General features: G+C 36.2%; 1 protein-coding gene across 2 annotated transcripts in view; it reads right to left on the minus strand.

The window, feature by feature from the left end:
* Positions 1-1629: 1629 nt before the first annotated feature.
* Positions 1630-17299, minus strand: part of LOC126374783 (hemicentin-2-like) — a 214236-nt gene continuing 198566 nt past the window's right edge. Inside the window, exons 13-18 of one of the 2 annotated variants that reach the window (XM_050021496.1) lie at positions 16749-16955; positions 14171-14320; positions 13300-13417; positions 10479-10606; positions 8770-8882; positions 1630-1866 (exon numbers count right to left, since the gene is read on the minus strand). In XM_050021496.1, the coding sequence (XP_049877453.1) occupies positions 1756-1866; positions 8770-8882; positions 10479-10606; positions 13300-13417; positions 14171-14320; positions 16749-16955 (827 nt within the window). In that variant the 3' untranslated portion in view covers positions 1630-1755. The remainder of the gene's footprint in view (positions 1867-8769; positions 8883-10478; positions 10607-13299; positions 13418-14170; positions 14321-16748; positions 16956-17299) is intronic. The other variant, XM_050021497.1, reaches the window with a different exon arrangement.

Consider the following 17299-nt stretch of genomic DNA (forward strand, 5'->3'; position numbering starts at 1 on the left):
ACCTAGAATAAGGTTGCCTTGTTTATTGTAGTAATATTACAACAGAATGCATTTTGACGTAGGTATTCAAACACATTCGTCCACCATCACCTTATGATCATTTCGCCAAACGTCCGTCTTGCTTTTTGTGTAATTGTTTTATCAAATTTCCCATAATGATGTTAATTGTCTTTTTTTTGTGTGTGACGCCCATTTATAATAAACTATTTCTATTCTATTCTAAATTTTCATAAAAAATATTGGTTTGTAACGCTATTCTATGTATACTTAACCGGAAAAATGGGAATCGTTAAAGCCCCCACCTTGTAAAATCCTCACGTAAAATCCGAAAAATATGTTTTCTTTTTTATACTTACCTTGTTAAAGATTAAAAATAATTAACGGGTATCTCTTTTTTGGGAAGTAGGTATACCTGTATATTTTTTTTATAATTAAAATGAACACTCTTTTCATGCGCATAATTTAATTGAACGCATATTTACTTAGTAAGGTATCTTTTCGATGGCCGCTGGGGCGGAAAGGTTCTAGAATGGCGACCACGTGTCGGACGACGCTCAGTGGGTAGGCCCGCTACAAGGTGGACCGACGATCTGATGAAAGTCGCGGGAAGCCGCTGGATGCGGGCAGCGCAGGACCGATCGTCGTGGAGATCCTTGGGGGAGGCCTATGCCCAGCAGTGGGCGTCGTACGGCTGATGATGATGATGATGTATCTTTTCAAGTAGATCAATATCTAATGTAATCTTTAATGAAGATGACTGATTTGTCTAAAAATCATCTTTCTCCTTTTAATTAGTTAGTACTAGGGGGTTAAAAAGGACACATCGAAGCAATTCATCTAAAAAGCAATATTGCTACAGTGAAACTTGGTTAAGTGGGACCTGGATAAGTGAGAAACCTCCATAACTGGAACTCATGCTGAGGTAACCTAACCTAACCCAACACTTTGGCACTGAATTAACTCTGTTAGTGGGACGAGGTTAGCCTCTATATCTGGGATTTGTTCTTTCGATTTATCATCATAGTTACCTCTATAACTGAGACAGCGAGTATATTTTATATGCATAAACCTCTGTAACTGAGATAACATTGTTTGTTTACTCATTCTTATTCTACCCACAAATTCCGCACGTAAATCCAAGTACGTAAGTACAAATTTTGAGCTTCAATTACCTTCATTTTTAGTTTCGCTTTATTATCATACAGATGTTTATTTGAAAAATACAAAACACGTTATTTTATTTAATGACACTCACCTCTATTAATGGAACCCTCTGTAAATGAGACAGATATTTATTTAGACCTGTCTATCTGAGACACTGGGTAAGTGGAATACCTCTATAAGTGAAACGACATTGCAGGTCCCTTGATGTCTCACTTAACCAGATTTCACTGTATTTGATATTTGGTTGCATTGCCCACTTACTTTATATGAATGTCAAATTGCAATATTGCTTTGCTTTTTTAAATGAATTGCTTCGATGTGGTACGTAAACTTTTTGATTTCCGTATGATGTAAATGCGCCAAATTGCAATGTTGCATTTTTAGATGAATTACTTCGATGTAGCCTTTTTAACCCCCTGCTCTTTTTATAATGACGACTCCAGGGAAGGTTTAAAAAATACAAAGCACTTAACAGATTTTTACTTCGACTTCTCCTCGTATCTATTTACAATTATCACAATTTTGACAGTCATTATGTACAAAAAGTTATAGTATAAATAATTGGCTAGATTTTTCTACATGTATATCTATCTATACACAACTCTCTGGTCCGGGGATCTCTTCGGCTATGAGATGTTCTCTTCTACTTATCGTCATGTTGGCTACTGGAAGCTTCGACGAAGACCGAGGCGGTGACAGCAACTGTTTGAGAAAAAGAAACAGTGTTGAAAAATTAAAAAAACAATTTTAAACAGTCTTCAATTCTGTCAAAGGTCAATATTTATTTTGTAAGTATATATTGTTTTATGCTATGATATTCAAATATTTATACTTCATTAAAACTACAATCCAGCCTTTGATTAATGAGTAACTTAATTTTAACTTAAATTGCTAAGTAGAATAAATCTTTACTATTGCTTTTATGAGTCGGTCGAACTCATCATGACATAATCAATGCAAAGATCTGAATACGACACATATTTATTTTAAACGATTCACATAATATTTAAATAGATTACTTGTAGTAAAGGATTTTACGACAAGAATTGTAATATTGCATTTTTTCATGGTATTTTTATACGACTATGAGCTGGCCGCGCTGAACTTTGACACTATAATTATACTCGCTCCTTGTTCGAGAGGTTTTTAACAGTGTAGTCTACGTCTTATGCTCCAGCATCGTCACAATTTTCAAAGCTCATATCCAAAGCTAAAAAAAAAGTTAGTTTCCCGCTTCCTGAACGTAGCTGTCAACTAATGTCATTACGGTTTTTGTGCACCGGCGCGTCACTTCGCCTCCGTAAATAAACTAATTGAAAACTAATATTTAATACAAAAACATGATTGATATAGTGCGAAAAATCTGTTACTTACATAATCAAGTGCTTTTTTCTCTAAAAAAGCTAGAAACAGTACCAAAGAAAAAATGTGGATGACGACGAGCGTAAGTTCTTTTTGATAAAACAAAATGTGGATTAAACTGGTAAGTCTTAACATTATCCATCTACTAAAACAAGAGAAGATATAATTATGATCAATTCAATTTAATTCCTTTTATTGTCGAAAACAAATTACTTTTTTTTGAGGTTATAATTTTATAATCCTAACATTCGAAGAAGTAACTTAACTCGGTACTTATTACTAATAAAAGTAACTAGTTTTATTAACAGAAATAATAAAATTGTATCGTGTACGTGTTATAACAGTGATTTAAAAGTTATACTTTATTCCGATGTTGATGTTGTTTAAATTCGCCTTATATAAGGCAGGCAAAGATCCGAGGACTATACAGTCTTGACTTTAGTAATTTAATATTCGAAAATCACGATCAAAATAGGCCTAAGCCTTGTCTTCCGCCTTGCCGCGTTTTTATTTTCATCTGTCAAAAAAAAAAAAATTTGTTTCTTTTTGTAATTCGTGTTCTTTGCTTATGTTGCGGTTGATAACTTACTATCAGCGAATGAAATGAGCAGTTTTATTATAAAACAAAGAGAACCAGTGAAATATAACCGCAGAATGGCATAGAAAAGTAAATAATTAACTCGGAAATAATTTGACAAGTTCAGATAATTAGATGACAGAAGCACTTCATGTTTACCCTGTTCATCAAGAAGTACCTATGACACAGTAGTACTCAATATCACAGAGGTCATCTACACCATTGGTAGACAAGATACATAACTTATTCAAGATAACACTTAAAACATTTAGAGGATTATAATTGGTTTACTACAAGATAACCATACTTAAAAATGATATTATATATATTATAACAGTATATAATCCCTTCTCACAGGCTCTGTTAAGTGGTGTTAATAATGTTATCTTCTCCGAATGATACTTACAATATAAGATGATGATAATATACCCTAACAATAAAAACAGAAAGAGTGTTAAGAGAGTACAGGCAAAAGATAGCCTTATTATAGTAAGTAATTTCTTCCAAATTACTCTAATCTTATTATAATTCAAGCTTCCAACGTATGGGTGATGATTATTGGTACCAACCTAACCAACAAGAGAACACCACTTGGAGAGTCACCTAGTTAAGCACTAGTAGTGAACTGTCTGACTAGAGAATAGACAGACTATTTGTTTCCCTTTAGAGCTATCACAATAGAGGATAGACAATGGACTTGATGTATCAACCCTATTAACATAAAAATCAACCACTAAGACTGTTGCAAAGCGCAAATATACCTATGCCTTATTTTAATACCTAGAGCTATCATTTAGCGGATGGACAGTGGACTTGATGGTACCAACTTAATGTACATAAAAGCTATCACTAGGAAGTTTGCCATTGCTAAGCGCTAATATACCTATTTTACATTTCCATACCTAGAGCTATCACTTAGAGGATAGACAATGGACTTAAAGGCACAATGAACATAAGAGCTACCATTAGGATAGGTCGCCATTGATAAGCGATAATATACCTATTTGTCATTTCCATACCTAGAGCTATCACTTAGAGGATAGACAATAGACTTGAAGGTATCAATGCAATGAACATAAGAGCTACCACTAGGAAGGTCGCCACTGACAAGCGCTAACATACCTATTTCTCATTTCCATACTTAGAGCTATCACTTAGAGGATAGACAATGGACTTGATGGTATCAACCTAATTAACAAAAGATCTATCACCAGGAAGGTCGCCATTGCCAAGCGCTAATATACCTATTTATCATTTCCATGCCTAGAGCTATCACTTAGAGGATAGACAATGGACTCGAAGGTATCAACACAATGAATGTAAGAGCTACCACTAAGAAAGTCGCCATTGACAAGCGCTAACATACCTATTTCTCATTTCCATACTTAGAGCTATCACTTAGAGGATAGACAATGGACTTGATGGTATGAACCATATTAACATAAGAGCTACCACGATTATGGTCGGCATTGGCAAGCGCTATATACCTATTTCTCATTTCCATACCTAGAGCTATCACTTAGAGGATAGACAATGGACTTGATGGTATCAACTCAAATAACATAAAGCTACCACTACAAGTATCGCCTTTTGCTAAACGCTAGTAGATAGCTAGAACATAGACCAACTATTTTTTATACTTTTATTTCCATGTTTGGTTTGTCACTTGAGGAATCGAAGATAAACCATTGAATTGTCGGGGCTTACCTACCCAAGTTGAAACTCAAGATTAGACTAATGTTGAGAAACAATAGACTATTATGTCAAATTGATTATTATAAAATACAAATTCTGAAGAAATAACCGACAATTCAAAACCTAAAAGCCTCTGTTCTATTAATCAACCTCAACTGTGCTAGAAATCAAAGCATGTAATGTCAGAGATTACTTTCAAAAGAGATAACTGTACACAAGATATGGTTAGAGAATACTGCTATTAAATTCTTTCAACCAACATCATAAAATTCAAATAGCACATAAATAATAATGAATAACATTGCCCGAAGAGTGAGTAAACGAGATAGCAACAGGATCTGTGGAACAGAGACAACAGTATCAGCAGGCAGCCCCACAGCCAACAGCATGAACAGAAAGCCCACAAGGAACAGTATCAGCAGGCCGCCCCACAGCCAGCAATAAAAGCAGTGATGCAACCAGTCATGATCAGCAGTGCTATAACCAGCAGTACCAGCAGCCCTACAGCCAGCAGTAGTAGCAGAGCTACAACCAGATGTATTAGCAGTCTCACAGCCATTAGTATCAACAGTGGCCCAGGCAGCAAGGCCGTTTAAGAATAGTACCTCATGAGGAGGAAGAATTCCCTATAAAGTTATAATGGGAAAATTTGCACAAGCAAATATATTTTTCAAAATTCTGGTAAAATTAATTCCGAATGTCTATCACTAAAAGTTTTAGCATTATCATTAAGACATGGGATTCAAATCCTGTCTTTGTTAATCAGGAATAACAATACTAATCTCAGTATAAATTGAGGTACCTACCTGATAATATTATAACTTCAATGAAAATTTCCTTCAAGTATTACATTCGAAATTGTAAAATATTAATACCTAGTTCGGTTAGATAGAATAGTTGCCCTTTTTATTATTAACTCATAGGTGAAAAGGTAGGAAAAATAGTTCATTAGTAACATATAACTTACATCACCATTAGCGTTTTCTCTAAATTATGTTGTTGTAGATTTATAAAAATTACAACAATAATGTCCCTCCACTTAATCAATCGGAACCAAACTGCAGTGGAGAAGTAACAATAATATTTTCATGATAAATATATGTTTATCCTATTTTTCGGTTAGTGTTGTAACGTAAATCAGGCAGGTCCCTTCACTAAATAACCTGACATATTAAATCTTCAGGATGGGTACGAGAAGTGAATCCCTGTGCAAACAACAGGATCATGTTAAGTTAGGTTAAAGGAAAGGATGATTTTTACGAACGATGATAATATACCTACACGACCGATAATTAATAAATTAATGTTATCCTTATATGTAACTGCATACCTAAGGGTAAAATATGTTTTATTCATTTATTTATTTTTTCCAGTAAATAATAGGACGTTACTATTACTGTCCTAAAAACAAATTCAATAATTATTACACTAAAGAGATAGCTGCGTAAACAATGTTACGTGTGTTAATGTGTTGTGTGTACGTTGTTCTATCATCTGATTGGTGGGTGAAAGGTTGCATAGAGGAATAGGAAAAAAAAATCCACAACAAGTTATATTTATTATTACCACATAAAAAATTATACTAAATGTTATTACCAAGCCCATATGGTCGATATTAGGTAATACACAATAACGTGGGCTCAGGTAATCTATTTTAATAAAAACAAAATCTTAATTATTACAAAGATAATTATCACACAAGTACATAATGTAAATGCACTTCCCCTCTTTATACTTTCAGCCTCATTTAACAATATCTTATAATAAAGAGGAAAGTTTAGTTCAGTGGTTCTGAATATTTTAATGAAAAAGGTCATTTGAATAAATGTATCGAAATTCTTACTTGCACTTATATTTGTATTTTCTCTAATCAATTTGACATGTTGTCTTAGGATTCATTTAACTACTCAATGTCGACAACAATTGCCAACTTAGCACAGGATGTTACAATCAATCTTGTGTCTGGGTGCCCTCGTCATTACCCGTTCTTCTTTATGTATTTCTTCTTCTTTTATGTATGTAAACAAATAATGTGTAACTTTGATAATTATTGTAGCCCTTGGTATGCCAATGAAAAATGAGTGTTATACTATATGATGAAGTCTCACAGTCCTTTCGACTATAACTATCGTTGTTGTTCAAGAGCTTCGGAAATGTGCTCTATGGTGAGGTCCCTGTGAGGCTCTTATAGCCAATCTTGATGTTGAGCTCATTCATAAATTTGTTCTTGTGTAGTTCTTTTGTTGTGAAATTGATAGTAATGTGAAATAGGTATTTAATGTTCTAGCTGAACTTCAACTTAATTATTTAGAACTATGTATCTATTCTAGTACAGTATAGTATAACCATATATAACATACATAATATCGATTCCATTCTTGAGAACTGGTGAAACTTGTTTAGCGAACAGTTATTATTCTTATTGTTTTTTACATGATAATATCAAAACGTTTGGTGGAACGCCGCGCTGAGTTTATCAGGCGACGGCTGTGCCTCTGACTGCCTTTATTGGGATTAAAGTCATGGGCAGCTTAATCAGCTTTCGTGATAACAATGTACTTTATTCATTAATGAATAATCATATTATTGGTACTCGTTTCAATTTAAATGTTTCATTCCCAACTAAACTTTGAACATCTACACTGTTAAAAACCTCTCGAACAAGGAGCGAGTATAATTATGAGATTAAACGAACTTACCTGTAAGTGAAGTTCTATCTCAATTATACGAAGCTCCTTGTTCGAGAGGACTCCCTCCCTTAAATTTTAATATCCCGCCCTAAAGCTTCCACAGGTGATGGAGTTGTCCATGAAACATGCTTTAAACATAATGACATTAGTTGACAGCTACGTTCAGGAAGCGGGAAACTAACTTTTTTTTTAGCTTTGGATATGAGCTTTGAAAATTGTGACGATGCTGGAGCATAAGACGTAGACTACACTGTTAAAAACCTCTCGAACAAGGAGCTTCGTATAATTGAGATAGAACTTCACTTACAGGTAAGTTCGTTTAATCTCATAATTATATTGTGAAGAGGACAGTCTATCGGCCAGTTACCTACACCTATAAATACTGCAAATAGCCAGGGCAGATATTAATTGATCACGGTTTCATAGCAATTACAAGTTTGGCGGTAAATTGTTATTAATTACATACTTAACTATATAATAATAGCTTAACATCTTCACATTAATCTTAGCTTTACTTAATGTTTCTTCATAAAATACATTGCATTATTCAAATGGATTCCATCGTATTTAAGCCATTGTGTTGATCGACTGTAATGGAGTTGAGGTATCTAAAGTAATTATGGTTAAACTCTGTATTGAGATTATGGTTCTGTGTGTCCTTTCCACTTGTGCGAACCCAAATTCCATATTCGAAAATTGTGGAATATAGATTTTTTTATTTATCTTCACTCCTTTTACTTTCTCCTCTTTTAAAAAAAACAAATGCACCTTTACACTCCGACCCCAATAATCATAAACAACCCGTTTTTTCTTGGAAATCGAACTCTGTAACGTAGTATATTAACCGCCAAACCAGATCTCTTCAGTTTGATTCTCTGCTCAATCATTTTATATATCAATCATGTTCAATCATTTTATATATCAATCATGTTCAATCAATTTATATCTGTCTGAGTGTATTTACATCAAATATACCTGTCCCAGTTTTCATTATATTTCTGGATTTGCTTCTTACAGCGTTACGCTACTTGGACGTGCTGTTTTTACTACTTTTAATCTCTCTGTTGACAATAATCAATCTATGCGATTTAAAATCAGGGTTCCGTTTTCTCTTATTGTGACCTACAAATGACTATGTTTAATACCAGTACAAGTTTTTGATTTGCCGCAAATAACATCAAACTACTTGGCCGGAATTCCAGTACATGGAATTCCAATAAACTGTTGAAAAAATCATACAAAATACAAGTTGGTAAAAATATGCCCGGTATTTGAGCTTACCGTGCGCTCTTCGTGCGAGCCGCGTTCACCCGGGCACCACTCGTCACTTACGGTAAGTGTCCCATTTTTGACAGCTGCCTCTGTGCCACACTTCACGTTTGGAGGGCCCCCGTCTAAAATGTGAAATTGATATTTTGAAGCGCCCTGTATATTATATTTTCTATGAGAGACGTTAAACAATTTCGAGGGTCATTCTACTTTTTGTTTTATAGGTTTTAGGTTGCATTCGTAAATGTATTCGGCATATAACATATACATATAAATGTACGTCCCAATGCTGGGCACAGGCCTTCCCTCAACCGGAGGGGATATAAAGCATACTCCACCACGCTGCTCCTCTGCGGAGGAGGTGTTTTACGGATAATAGCCGCGTGCCTTCCGACGCACGGAATCACACTTCTCGGACAATCAGGTGATAAAAGTCTGCAATGTTCTTACCAAACAAAAAACACTCTTACAAAGTGATTTCAATAATGTCCCCATCGGGAATCGAATCCGGACCGTGAGCCCAATGTGTATTCGGCATAAAACCCAGATACTTCGTATTATAACTTATCGCGCTTATGTCCTTATTGAAAGGGATGTTGGGTTGCCAATTATATAAGTATGTACCTAGGTACACAACATATACCTGAATCTTACAACAAACGCTACTCAGTGTGTTGAAGTTTTTTTTTTATATTCTGTGGCTCTTGATTGCTAATTATTAGGTATTTTGTGTGTACTATTTATATAAGTAAGCTATTTATATATGTATATATAGGTTAGGTATATGTATATATTTGTATGTATGTTATATATTTATTTGCGTGTATTTATTGGTAAGTTGTACTTATCTAAATATATAAAAGGAGAAACTGACTGACTGACATATCAACGCACAGCCTAAACGGCTAAACGTAGGCACTTGAAATTTGGAAGGGACGTAGCTTAGGTACCGTAGACGTGCACTAAGAAAGGAATTCCCGAAATTTCCACGGGAACGGGAATTAGCGGGAAAATCCTTTTATATGAAAAATCTAAACCGCTTAAGATATACGCCTGAAATTTGACATGCAGGTACCTTAGTAAACTTAAAGCTTAGTTGCAAGAGGATATTGCAAAATTCCCACGGAAACTGGAGTTAGCGGGAAAAAACATTTGTATGAAAAAATATTCTCATCTCTGAATTCCAGACGAAAGCCTATAGGTACTTTAGGGTTAGTCTCCGCTGATCGTTTTTTCCTAAATTTATATCAAACCAAATTAACTGAGCTACTTATACTATAACCTCATTTAAAAATAATAAATTAAGCATTTTTTAACCTTTCTCCCTCACACACAAAGATCTCTCTTTTTATAACACGCCACGCGGACTAAGTCGCGGGCAAAAGCTAGTTAGTTTCTATCCGCAATCTTTCAGTTTCATTTTTCATATCCTCACCTTATGGTTGTCTGGAAGAAATCGCTTTAAGCGATAAGGCCGCCATTTGTCATGTACTTAGTTAAGAGTCTTTTTGTAATTATTTCTTTTTGTTTTGGTACAATAAAGTATATTTGTGTTTGTACTCAGTGCCCGTTTCAGTACATATTAAATACAATAAGAGACAGAGTTAACCTCGGTCCCTCTCTAACAATATTCCGTTCTCGTTCCGTCTCACTCTGACAAATATTTATATAAATTGACTCTGATAAATACTTCTTTATAAAGAATTATTTTATTCTCTTACCTGGAGGCGGGTTCAGGATGTCTGGTTGAGCTTGTTTAGGAGGCTTCAGAGTATACGCGACCACGTACTGACCATCTCCCGCGTTCAGCTGCAATTCTGGTGACTGCTGCTTTATTGGTGGACGCGCCCTAAGGGTCAGGAATATACTTTATTATGACTAGATATTCACGTCTTGGCCGCAGAGGCAGAGGCAGATTCAGGAAGCAATGGAAAGTCAACCAGCAGGGTAAAATGCGCAACGTTATATAATTATCGATCGATTCAATAAATGTTGAAATCGATAAGATTGTTTTTTTCCTTAACATGCGTGTCACGTGATTTTGTTCGTACTTTGACAGAACGACATGACTTATTTAAGTTCACATATCAGAATCGATAAAATACTGTGATAAAATTTTATCACGTCAGCGCATGTTAGCCCTACTGGATACGTTGGAGACGGATTGGAGAGAGATCGCTCAGGATAGGGAGAAGTGGAAGCTCAGAGGGGACTTTGCCCAGCAGTGGGACAATCCAGGCCAGTAAAAAGAATACTAGATGGTACCCCCAACCTTGTCCGCGTTGACTCTTTCTACTTTTTTTTTTTTCTTTTATTAAATAAAAATAACAACCTTAATCTAATACACTAACTTATTTTATTAATGCATAAGGAGTAAGTAAGTAGTCGTTACATGAGCCATGTCAGGAGCTTTTTGCGGATGAGGTCGGTAATTCACCTCACAACCCACACGATAGAAGAAGATTGCATTACACACTGAATATAAAATCTCATTCTTACCGCGTGTCGACTAACGTTTGAGGGCGAGCAAACCAGAGAGTCAGCGCGCTGCCTCTTACTCCTTAGACTTACATACATAACATACATAAACAGCCTATACATGTCCCACTGCTGGGCACAGGCCTCCCCTCAATCAACCGGAGGGGGTATGGAGCATACTCCACCACGCTGGTCCAATGCGGGTTGGTGGAGGTGTTTTTACGGCTAATAGCCGGGACCAATGGCTTAACGTGCCCTCCGAAGCACGGAATCATCTTACTTTTTCGGATAATCAGGTGATTCAAGCCTGAAAAGTCCTTACCAAACAAAGGACAGTCTCACAAAGTGATTTCGACAATATCCCCATCGGGAATTGAACCCGGACCTCCAGATCGTGAGCCTATCGCTCTAACCTCTAGACCACGGAGGCTGTCCTTAGACTAAGTGTAGTATTATTCCTTCTTCTATTACTTATTGAAAGTATCGTCTATTACATCGAAGGGAATTCGATGTCATTAACTTCTTGGCCGGAATAATTTACAAGTAAATACCAAACTTTAATTTAGTTGATGGTAGGGCTGGCAGAAGAAGACCTAGAAGGACTTACATTGACCAAATTGGAGGTGTACTTAGAAAAGATTTAGTACGATCTACTCTGAACGCGCGTGCGTGTATGAAGCGATTGATGAATGTGAAGGAAGCAAGAGAAGTGTGTCAGGATCGAAGCAAATGGAATTCTATAGTCTCTGCTTACCCCGGTGGTAATAGGCGTGAGTTTATGTATGTATGTACCAAACTTTTATATTAGTAGTAATGCTAGCTTGTATTAATATAATAATGGAAATTTGGTCTTTGGGTAAATACTTCTAATGTCAGTCAGTCAGTTTAGTTATTTAGCCTAATGTAACAAAAAAATGTACAAATCCTTTGAAATGCGAAACTCCTCCTTTATTTCAAGTTGAGTATTTAAGGTATTCACTGTAAGTATTCAGCACCTCTCAATCAAAACTAATAACAAAACAAATTAAATTTACAAGGAATTCAGAGACAATTAGAGCTAGGTACAAATGGAAGGAGCTCGGAGGATGTGAGGAGCTCGGAGCGGTAAACGCGCTCGGTCTGCGATTGTTGAAGTTAAGCAACTTTCGCAAAGGCCGGTCATAGGATGGGTGACCACAAAAAAAAATGTTTTCATCTCGAGCTCCTCCGTCCTTCGGAAAGCACGTTAAGCCGTTGGTCCCGGCTGAATTAGCAGTCGTTAATAACCATCAATCCGCACTGGGTCCGCGTGATGGTTTGAGGCCCGATCTCCCTATCCATCCATAGGGAAGGCCCGTGCCCGAGCAGTGGGGACGTTGATGGGCTGATGATGATGACTAATAGAGGACCGTCTAGTTCAGTACATACATAAGTATGTACTATATATACACAACCGCTGGACACAGGTGTCCCTTCAATACAACCTTACAATACAACCACCGTCTGTCGTACCGTTTCAGTTCAGTACAATTAGTGTTTATATTTCAATATAGACAGATAAGTATGGGTACTTTTTACTATAGCTTTCGGTATGAGCATAGAATGAGGAATAATACTACGTATAGAACGGCAACTCTCCGCTCACAACCAGCGTTTGAGCTAGGTTAACCCATTGTGAACCTTCATTGTTCAAAATTTCTCGTTTGTGATTTGTGTGGTGAATAAATAAAAAAATATTAAGTGATTATTATAAAATACCCCCTCCGGTTGATTGAGGGGAGGCCTGTGCCCAGCAGTGGGACGTATATAGGCAGTTTATGTATTATAAAATAATCATTTGTTAATAGTACTACCTTTTTAGGTAAGTACTAACAGTTAAATAATGTATTCTAATTGACAGCCCTCAGACGTCACACACAGTTGCTCGTGTTGATAATGTCAACGTGTAGTGTGAGGTTGTTTGTATGAAGTGTCCGGAGTATGGTATGAGTTAAATCTGTCAAATTGCAAAAACTAGTGCTGTGGCGTTTCTTAGCATAGTAATGTATCACTCGAGAATCAGGCAATGTACCTAACACTACTTACCTCTTTTTGCGCAAGAAATATCCCGTGAATACAGCGACGCCTGAGCATATGGCGACCGTCAGGAGAATAGACCAGAAGGCGAGTTTGGATACTCCTGCCATCAGGCCGTAGGTGCCATCTGTATGAAACCACGTAAACAATACAGTACTTACACAACTTTAAATATAAAACATTCATAATAGAACAAAAGTACAATAGAGACGGCCTTACGTAACAATTTTTTTTTTAAAGAAAGTGTGCAATTCCAAATGGTTTTTACATGAAAACCATGACAACTAAATTAAATATATATATATATATATATATATCGATATTGCTCGTAATATATATATATATATATATATATATATATATATATATATATATATATATATATATATATATATATATATATATATATATATATAATTAAATATTAAACTCGCCCAGACTCGTGATTACGAGCAATATCGAAATTAATAGAAAACGTTAGAGATCCAAATGATTCCACCGTAACACGGCAATATTGAAATTTCCAAAAGTTAATAACATTAAGCGTTACAGGTTTCCAAGCAATTAAAGGATCAGACTTGTCAGAATTCACAATTATATTTATAAACTATCATAAAATTAAAATGTAATAAACATTCACAGACAGCTCATAATACCTACTGAATTTGTTTAATCATAAAAGTTAATTTCGTTTAATCTCATTAGTATGATTATTACAATCTCTTATTTTTTGCGGGCGAACGTCGTGTCTTAAGAGAAGTCAAAGTTGGCATTGGATAGACAAGAATGGAGAATGCTTCACTGACAAGAGCGTGGCTTTTGTCGGCAGGAAGAGTGGCAGGAATTAGCCCCGCTATCTATGTATCTTTGTTATACTCACCAGTCCGCCTTTCAGGGTCCTGATACGCTAAAGCATGGATCATTATCCTTTCTGAGGCTCCTTTGTCGTTCCGTGAATGCACTGTGAGGCGTAAATTATGTCCACTTGACCACAACACACCAGACGGCACTAGAAACAGTGCCACTCCATCTATGAAACAAAGCATATTTTCACCACATTATTAAACACCCAAGATCGTCGGAAGTGGAAAAACATGGAAGAGGCCTACGTCCAAAATTGGATATCAATTTAGGCTGATATAGGTAGATAGATTAAACACATTTCTTTAAGTTTTATTTTAAAATCATCTTATATACATCTTAGTTGTAAAAGGAAGCACCTACTGGTACGACAAACACGAAATTTTAATAAAAACATAATCAATTCATCAACGAAATTAAATACGTATTTTGTGAATAAATAGTAAATTTATATTTCATTGTAACAAAATACGTATTTTATGAATAAATAGTAAAACTTTAATTTTAATTAGTGACTTTCCAGACTGTTCAGATTTAACGTGATAATTGCCTATTTTCTCATTGCTCGGACTACATAATTACCTATTTAAAAATATAATCTAATGGCAGGGGCTATAATATATAAAAGTTATTGTTGCTTGTTATTTGGATTACATTCTGTTGCTATCTATATTGCTTTTATTTATTTTTAACAGAATAATAATGGATGGAAGGTGTAATTGTGCCTGGTCGTAATAAAAAGCGGCCAAGTGCGAGTCGGACTCGCCCATGAAGGGTTCCGTAACAGCAAGTAACATAATTTTATAAAAGTTTTTTACGGTTTACGATTTATGATGTATTAAAAGAAAACTACTTACTAGATCTTGTTCAAACCAATTTTCGTTGGTAGTTTGCATGCTATGAAAATCGTCGACCACGCCGGCGGGGTTGGTATCGGGGTCCTGAAGTGTTTGGTGTCGCGAGCTGATTGCCTGCCTCTATGGCTAGAGTAATCGGGTCGTCGGGATCGTATATTACGTCCTTCGGAGTTATTTTATCCTTAACGCATAGCCTACTTACAAATATTTTATAATGCATGGCAAATGTAGAACTGAAATTTTCTACGTTTTTGACGGAGTATACTAATACATCAGATTGTAATCGAACATTATAAGGTATGCGCGCGAATACATTAATTTTTAATTTTCAATAACACTTACTTTTCTCGCACACGCACCCACAGGGTGTAAGTGACATCGTAACGAATACTGAGGAGGATGATTCAATTCATTATTCTAAGTTAATATTAAGTGGAATTTTCCGAAGAAAAAGTCATAGACAAATTAGTGTTTTTTTTTTTGTTAATTATTTTTAATTCCTTACTTTTGTGACGAAAAATTCCACTTGATATTAACTCAGAATCATGAGCTGAATCATAAGGATGATTCAGTATTCGTTACGGTGTCACTCTTTTTTTAGACGTTACTTATTGTAGATTTGCCTACAACGTGGCATGTTATAATAGCCCTTTGAAAAGTACATCGCTGCACTTTTCTCCGGGTTTACCTCGATTCTCCTTTTGCGAAACCACTTGCCCAAGGCGTTGGCCGCGCATTGGAGAATTCCGGTCATCATAACTCGACCACGGCTGTGGGTTATGAGGTGGAGTACCAACCTCATCAACCCTGGTGTCAGGGTTACTATTAAACCGGCAAAGGTACGGTGTCATTAACAGCCTGTATTATAATTTTTTGATCTCATCATTTTCGTTGACTCGAATGGGTAGTAATAATATATATGCCGTAACATTTATTCATTCAGTTCTTACTAGATCATTTTCTATTCAACCTTTCTACCAAATCCACTAGACATAAGAAATTCAGGTTCGAGCTCTCGAGAGAAAACTAAAAGCTTCCACTTACCGTTGCTTCTGAAGGTAGTTTTATATAGATTGTGACCAAAGCACCGTAGATATGATTAGATAGGTAAAACACAGCAGATACTAAGTTTCGTTTATACATTTTGAATGTAGTAATTTTAAAACCATTATTCTATCTTGTCTTGTTTGAAGTGCCACACTACTGGACAAAGGGTCCCTTCCATTTCTTCCGTAATTATCTCCCCAGTACCTCCTCTTACCTTGCAGAAAATTTGCACCATCTCCGTCTATGTCCTTTCCAGTTTCTATTAAGAAAGCCAGGCCCAGAGTGGTATTTATTTGTTTCTTTCTAAATTATTTCACTTCTATACATTGTGGTAGCCTTTAATTTGTCTTCTGCTAACTACCTTTGTATTCATTTGTAAATGAAGGTGTTAACACCCCGAAGATAATAAAATGAATAATGTTAATAACTAAATAAAGCCATATTCAAAAAGAACCATTATGTAGTAATCCTAGCCCATAGGTCGCTTGACATTCACCACACATGATCAGCTAAGTAGCAGTTACACAGGAAACATTATTTTGGCGTGGAAGACCGAGGCTTAGATAGCGCGATGACTTGGACGCTTTCCTGCAAGGCTGACCGGAGGAAGCACTGAAGAGATCCTAGACGAAATAGAGAGAGGCCTTTGTCCAGCAGTGGGAGACCTCACGCTAGGTAAGATAAGGCTCTTACCAGTCTCATTAGCAGTGACGTTAAACCTGACGGCCCCACTGGCAGTGTCAACCGCTTCCAACACCACTAGTTGTGGAAGACCTCCGTCATATCCCGCCACGCAGCGCACCACCAAGTGGTCGCCGAGTTCTTCCCGACTTGAATCCTCGATCCAATTGGAGCCATTACTGGCTGTGACAGTGCAGTTCCTTGGTGGTGATGGTCGAGCTGGTGAATAGGTACTTATTTTAGACAAAAGTCCACTGATGAGTTATAGAGCGGCTGTTATGAACTGAGTCGCCGGTTCATAAACGTTATACATATAAAAATTTACGCTAGTAATTCTTAATGGAATGGGCAGGGCCCCAAGTATTTGGAAAACAACTTGCAGTGGTTGCTTCGTAAAGTCCTAGGAAAGATAATCATAATGATCCGTGTGACATGGTGATTCGGTTCGTAACTGGTCGTAGTGTGTAAACTTTTCTTATATATTTTTAGAAGCCTATTTTTCTGTCATAAGTACCGGGACCTAATCTAAAGTTTCCAAGATTATACGCTCATAAGACTTAGAA

Source organism: Pectinophora gossypiella, chromosome 18 (assembly GCF_024362695.1).
Source record: "Pectinophora gossypiella chromosome 18, ilPecGoss1.1, whole genome shotgun sequence".
NCBI lineage: Eukaryota > Metazoa > Arthropoda > Insecta > Lepidoptera > Gelechiidae > Pectinophora > Pectinophora gossypiella.